A 7,416-nucleotide genomic window follows, 5' to 3' on the forward strand; every position below is an offset into this window, starting at 1 on the left:
AACTTAGTATATTCATAAGGTATACTAATATAAATTTTTATTTTCTTGTTTAGTTTGTTGGCGTTGAATCCCCCACTTCTTCAAAGCGATTAATTTTTTTTATTCCGTGAAATTAGGAAGAAAGTGATTTTTTTTATGTGAATTAGAACCATTTGATCGTATAAAGAGAGGCAAAAACTAATGAAGTCATTTTGAGGTCTTCTCTCTCTCTCCTCTCTCTCTCTCTATATGTATATATATGTATACAATAACAGAAGAAGAGAAAAAGAAAACCAAATTTCTTTCTGAACACTGAGCCTTTAATTGGCATAGTATAAGCCAATTCATTTCGCCATTTCCCCTTCCTTCTTTTTTCTCTGATATTTTCAGCTTTTTTTTTTTTGTTGATTCCTTTCAAAGACTGAGATTCTGGTTCTGTATCACAAGGCAGTCACACAGTTTTTCAAGTGATGCCACCGCGAGGGGAAGAAGACTCTGGAGATAAGATCTAGTGGAGAAGAAGAAAGACCAGAGAAAGACGACCAAAGTTTGAGAAAACATGTCTTGTAATCACGCCATGGCTTTCTTCCCTGCAAATTTCATGTTCCAAAACCCTCACGAAAGCGATCACCAGCCACAACCTCCTCTCGTCCCTCTGCTCCCTTCTTGTAGTATCCCTCAAGACTTCCATGGTACATATCTCTACATACATACATACATATATATACACACACACACATACATATACACACTCTTTACACATGTAGCTGTGTTCTGTGACCCTTTCTTGATTTTCGCAGGAGGAGTTGCGTCGATTCTGGGAAAAAGATCAAAGATGAACACATATTCAGAGAGCACGAGCAACTTCGGGGGCTGTTGCGATGTAGAGACAGGAAACATGAACGGAGAAGAAGAGATGCTGTCGGATGATGGGTCGCAGATAGGAGAGAAGAAGAGGAGACTGAGCGTGGAGCAAGTGAAAACACTCGAGAATAGCTTCGAGCTTGCGAACAAACTCGAACCTGAACGAAAGCTGGAGCTTGCTAAGGCATTGCATCTCCAGCCCAGACAGGTCGCCATTTGGTTCCAGAACAGAAGGGCTCGCTGGAAAACCAAACAGCTCGAGAGAGATTACGACTTGCTCAAACGACAGGTTGAGATCCTCAATGCTGAGAACGATTTTCTCAGAACCCAGAACCAAGAACTGCACGCCCAGGTGAATAAAAACTTCTTAAAAAGTTCCCAACTTTTGATTTCTTTGCGTTCGAGTTCTTCCAAATCCTCGGTTTCTTCTGGTGTTTCGATGATTTGGGTTGAAAAAAGGTGGGAAATTTTTACTTGGGCATTTGTTAGTTTTGATTGAAAATGTTGAATAAATCACGGGTTCCTTTCAAGTAGGGTTGATTAACTTTAAATGATTCGTGACTTTTTGTACTTCCTTCTTCTCTCTGTTTCCCTCGTGGCTTTCTTTTCTTTGATCCAGAAACAAGAAATCCAATCATCATAGTTGTTGTTCCCATGGATCGATTGGTTCAAATGTCACTGCCTATATCGAATTACATGTTAGATGTCCTGTCTGTGAAGACAGAAGTCCAATCACAGTTAACAAAGTCATGCTTCTAATTAATACGGCACTGTGTTCTGTTTTATCTTTCTTCTAATATAAAGTACGTCCCTTTGTAGATAAAGATTTAGTTTTTTTTTTAAAATCCCCCAAGCCTGATATTCGTAAAAGTTGAATCTATTCTCCATGTTTCGTGATGGGTTGAAATCAAATTCCTTGTTGCAGATAGTGGCACTCAAAAGCAGAGAATCGACAGAATCAATCAACTTGAACAAAGAAACTGAAGGCTCTTGCAGTAACAGAAGCGACAACAGTTCCAACAACATAAGACTGGACATATCGGCGGCTCCGCCGGAGATCGACAGCCCGCCGGATGCTCCTCCACCGCCGGTAACCGGAAGACACTTCTTCCCTCCGTCCCCGGCCGCCGCTACAGCCACAGTCTCCGTCGTGACCAACACCACGACCATGGAGTTCTTCCAGGGCTCGTCCTCAGGACAAAGCATGGTCAAAGACGAGACCAGCATCGGCAACATGTTCTGCAACATCGACGACCACTCTGGGTATTGGCCATGGATTGACCAGTCACAGTTCAGCTGAACCATGCGGACTTTTATCTTTTTTCTCATGCAATCTTTCAAAACTTGAAATATTTTATTACGTTAATTTGCATTTTTTTGTTTAATGGTTAATATCCAAATACCACCGAGCTGTCGCGATGAGATGTAAAAAAAAGAAGAAGAAGGTGTTAGCCGTTTTATATTATAATCATCATCGTCATATTATAATCATATGGACCCTGAGATATTATATATATATATGTGTGCATATCTGTCTATATATTTGTTTACTTGTGGGTTCTGGAACCATGTGGCCATAGTCTTCCCAATCAGAAATGCAGAGAAATTATATGAAAAAATAAAAAAATATATATATGACTTTTTATTGAAATAAATCTATAGAATCATACATATATATATAGATATTAGTTTTCAATGCTATTTATTTTTCTATCATGGTATATTTCATAATAGGATAACATATAATATAACACCACTTTTTTTTGTCAAAAATAATTATATTTATTAGCATTGAGATATTCGATTTAATATAACTATTTATTAAATTACCTTGAATAAAGGTGACAAGAGTTTGGGCAGCATCAGACACAGATTCCAAGGAGGGGATGAGGACAGACAGATTTGGAAAAAAGTGGCATCTCTCTGGTGAATAGACGTCTCCTAATCCTTCACCTCTTAGTTTCTATGAACAAATATAAAAATCCAAAACCAATTTCTATTTCATAATACAAAAAAAAACTGCATCGAAATATCATTCCCAAAAAAAAAATGGTCTCCATTTGTTGACGTTTCATTTTTCTCCCTTTGCCCTTTGGGTTACAGTACCATATTTTTCGGTTCGTTATGGTACAATTCGGTTATAAGAAACCATACGGAAATGTCTACTCCTAACCAGAACAAGGTATTAGAAATTACTATATGTAACATTTTATTTCTTTTAGTTTGTACCATATATATAAAGTTATAAGATAGATATATAATAGCGCGTTTTGATACATCTCGAACTATGGGAATTATTGTTTTAGATAAATTCTCTTTATAAGAGATAATTCGGTTCCATATATAAATTGGTAAATTAGGGTTTACAGGAATAATATTTTTTTATTACGGGGAGAGAAGCATTTGACGGAATCTGAAACCCTAGAGGACATCTCTGCATATGTAAAAGTCGACAACAAAACGATCAAGGGAGATCAAAGCTTGTAAAATGCGCCATCATGCATCTTAATTAATTCGAGAATCTTCATGGGATCATGTGCACTTCCTTAATTTAATCTTTGCAGCTTTTCTTGATTTATCTATATGTATATTTGCAATAATAAAATAAAAATTTTGGCAGTCTTCGGATGCCAACATGCATTTTCTCTCTTATTTTAATATAATGTTTTAAAAAAGGAAAGAAAAAGAAAACATATTTATTTTAAAAATTTTGTGTACCGATCGAATTAAGAATTACCTGTAAAGAAGGGGTGGCTATGTGGCCATGTGCATGGCGGTTTAATTCCCTTATCTGTGTACTCTCTCTCAATTGCGAAACGGGTAAGAGAAACATAAACCAAAACGAGATATATGGTTTTATCATAATTGTTATTATATTCCGATTTAAACGTTATGCAAAAAAATAAAAAAAATAGAAGATTCACGTATTATACGTATATATGCATGTCATATTAACCTTGAAACTTATAAATTACCATCCGCATTCGAATTAACGAATGTTCCAAATCCGGTAAACTGTAGACTAAAGATTCGATGTAGTGTGTATATATATAGTTTTTTTTTATAAATTATATATATAGTTTTGTCGCAATATAAAACGATTTAGAAATATATGAATTAAATGTATCCAGATTTTTGGTATATAAGCCATTATTTTTTAGTAAACCAACTTAATTTGTCATGACCTAATTACTGAATGTATGTTTAGTTTAATATTAATTAAGCGAATAAAAGAGATTCAAGGACAACTTAAAGGATTGTGAAAACATATATATGCTTAATTAAAAAAATGCAAATAAATAAGAATATAATAAAAAAGGAATTAGATGGCATGCATGTGACTCGCAACGACATGAGCATAGTGGTTCGATGCTATATATATATAATACTAAATGGCCGTTGACAATATTTTTTAAGTACGTGGTATTATGAAATATATACATCCCCTAAAATCAATAAAAGTTTTTTATCACGATATACATGCATACATATATGATATATCTGAATATGTACGTACCTATACATATGAATTTCTCTCTATATTTATGTATGTATTATAAATCATAAGAATGAAGTTGATAAATAAATATTTCACCAAAAAACAAAGGTGATAAATAAACTGTTCGAATCATCGTAAAATGTTTAATCGTCACTGGTTGGGCTGACAAAAGGGCTTTTTAAGTAAAGGCCCAAATAGGAATACGTCGGCCCAAATTGATATGAGCCTTGGGCCCTTGGAGAATTTTACTCAAATAGCCGAGTTGGGTCGCAGCAATTTCTCAGGTACACCGAAAAAATAGACAGAATTATCAAATATCGAGTTTACCCCTGTAAAAAATGGAAAAGACCTACAAACCCTTAATGAAACCCGTGTGTGAGGTAAAAACACGTGCGAAATTTTTTTAATTCGAATTAAATGAAAAACTAGTGAAAACGTTTAGTTAAAACCGTAAAAAGGAAAGTTAGGGTTTTTTACCCTTTCAAAATCGAAAACGGCAAAGAGAAGAGAAAGCGAGGGAGGGAAAGTGACTCATGCGAAATCGACAGAAGGAAACGAATCGAGAGTCGAAATCGAAGCGAAATCAGCGGAGTGTCAGCGAAAGCAGGAAGAAAGCGACGAAACCCAGAAAAATCGAGAGCCAGACGAACAAAATGAAGCCATCGTCGTCGAGGGAAGGAGGTCGCGGTCGAGGTCGAGGTCGAGTCGGTTCTGGATCCAGAGTGGTGTCGAGGTTTGCCGGCGAGAGAATGCAGACGGAGCCTGAGGCGGAGAATACGGACATGGAGACAGAGCCGGAGCCAGAAAGAACAATGGAAGGAAATGCTTCTCCGAAAACACATGTAAGTAGAAATCTGGGTTTAGGGTTTTCATGTTGGAATTAGATTTAATTCTTGGTTTTTAAAGTCTGGGTTAAAGGGGAGTGTGATGCCGGATAATGCGAAGAGTTGAACAGATTTGGTGAAACCGTGCTCATGTAACTTTTAAATTTTAAGTGTTTTATACGAAGTAGCAATTAAGAAATGATAGTGAAGTAGTGGAATTTGAAACCCGTTTCTGAGAATGTCATGTGTTGTGATGTATGTTTGATGAATCTCGTTGTTTTGTTGCAGAATTTGGATATACCCAATGCCGAATTCTACTATGAATTTGACGACATGAACAAGATTTCGGTGAAGTTATCGTCAAAGTGTTTCCACATAGAAGCTGTGGAATTTCTCGAACACCACATGACGGAGGAGGAAAAAAAGTATTTCACCGAACAATCGCAATTCAGGCACATATTTCATATGAAGAAGAAACAGTCACTGAAGATGAGTTTAATGGTTGCACTCATCAACCAATCAGTCAAGACCAAGAAAGATGACGAGTTATGGTTCGTGATGAACGGAGTCCCAATTAGGTATTCGCTGTGGGAACACGCTATTCTCTGTGGTTTAAATTGTTCTCCGTTGCCTGAGAATTGGGAGGAAATTGGAGGGTTCGACTTCTACCGTAAATTCTTTGGTCAAGAGAGTTTTGAAAAGGTTATGAAAGCAGAAGTAATGAAGAAGTTTGGAGAATTGGCTATAGATGACAGAGATGTCCGATTGAAGATGGCTTATTTGTTGCTGCTCAGTTATGTCATTGGGCACCAACATTCGGAATACGTGAATCCATTTCTGTTGAAGATTGTCAACAATGTGGATGCATGCGAAAAATTCCCTTGGGGGACGTTCACGTTCAACAATGTTCATGAGTTTGTGGTGAACTATCTGAATAAACATCGGAAGCCGGCTAATCAGTGGAACTTACCAGGGTTTATAATTCCCCTCACGGTAAGGGTTTAGGGTTTACTAAACAAAATAAAGAGTTGTCAAGAAATACTTTATTAATGTTTTGTATTTGTTATAACAGATGTTGCCGTTCGAATGTATTCCCAAGCTTCGTTCAGGCGGATGGTATAGTGAAGTCAGGGTGGAAGGAAATGTGAAACAATCCTGTCCAAGGATGTGCTGACGATGTTTCATTCCGAAAAAGAAGTATGGAATCAGACAAGGTTTGACAAGGATCGGATTGAGCATTTAATTTCAGGATATTGCGAGCATTCTAATTCCAGAGGAGGCTGAGAGCCATCTGGTTGTGCATTTGGAGACAATTAATAATGTTGATGAGGTGGTTGATAGTTGGATGGCGCATTTGGTTGAAGATGTGAAATCTGTGAAATGGAGAGATATACTCGAGGCTGATGTGAAATCTCGCATCGAAGTGCCAATGATGCAGATGCATAAGAAAAGGAAAGCAGCTGCTTCAAGAAGAAATGTGGAAAAAAGAAGAAGAAGAAGTGAAAAAGGCAAAAGACAAGTGACTTAAGAAGAAGAAGAAGAAGAAGAAGAAGAAGAAGAAGAAGAAGAAGAAGAAGAAGAAGAAGAAGAAGAAGAAGAAGAAGAATGCACGTGACCGTGGTGTCTTACGTGACCCCATTGTCACTAGGTCCCGATCTCACTCAACCGAGGCAAATCTGCCAACCGTAGAGTCACGCCTACGTTTGCTAGAGGAGTCCGAGGCTGAGCAGGACACACGCATGGACGAGCTTGAGCAGGAGATCTCCGCCGTCGGGGAATCCACCAAGCACGTCCTTGACGACATCAAGCAGTCCCAACAAGTCGACCGAGGCTTGACTGCTGAACAATTCCGGATCATGCAAGAGAAGCATGACCGAGAGGTAACGGGTTTACGTAATTTGGTTAATGAACTTACTCGTGAGTGCAGGTCTCTTCGTGAAATGGTACAACAAGCGCCCATAGGAGAGCCCGAACGCACACCGAGGGAGCAAATGATCAAGGCACCCGAACCTAACACCTACAATGGGGCTCGGAGCTCCAACGCAGTGGAGTCTTTCCTCTTCGGCATGGAGCAATACTTCGACAACGGAGGAATCTCGGGGGAACAGATCAAAGTCAACGCAGTGGCGGGCTTGTACGTGACGAGGACGCCATGAGTTCAAGTGGGGGAGCGTGTGAGGAAAAATGGATAATTTTTCACTTCTCTCGTCCATTTCTTTGTTTTCGGGTCATGTGGTCGTGTAGAAAGCG

The 7,416-nt window shown here is 38.2% G+C and overlaps 1 protein-coding gene across 1 annotated transcript; it reads left to right on the top strand.

The window, feature by feature from the left end:
* The first annotated feature begins 222 nt into the window (after positions 1-222).
* On the top strand, positions 223-2,331 carry LOC104822924 (homeobox-leucine zipper protein ATHB-13-like). The gene is made up of 3 exons (XM_010554287.2): positions 223-671; positions 780-1,195; positions 1,769-2,331. The coding sequence occupies exons 1-3, from the start codon at positions 539-541 to the stop codon at positions 2,141-2,143; spliced, it is 924 nt and encodes a 307-aa protein (XP_010552589.1). The 5' UTR covers positions 223-538; the 3' UTR covers positions 2,144-2,331.
* The last annotated feature ends 5,085 nt before the right edge of the window (positions 2,332-7,416 follow it).

This window comes from Tarenaya hassleriana, unplaced genomic scaffold (genome assembly GCF_000463585.1).
Source record: "Tarenaya hassleriana unplaced genomic scaffold, ASM46358v1 Cleome39, whole genome shotgun sequence".
Taxonomy (NCBI): domain Eukaryota; kingdom Viridiplantae; phylum Streptophyta; class Magnoliopsida; order Brassicales; family Cleomaceae; genus Tarenaya; species Tarenaya hassleriana.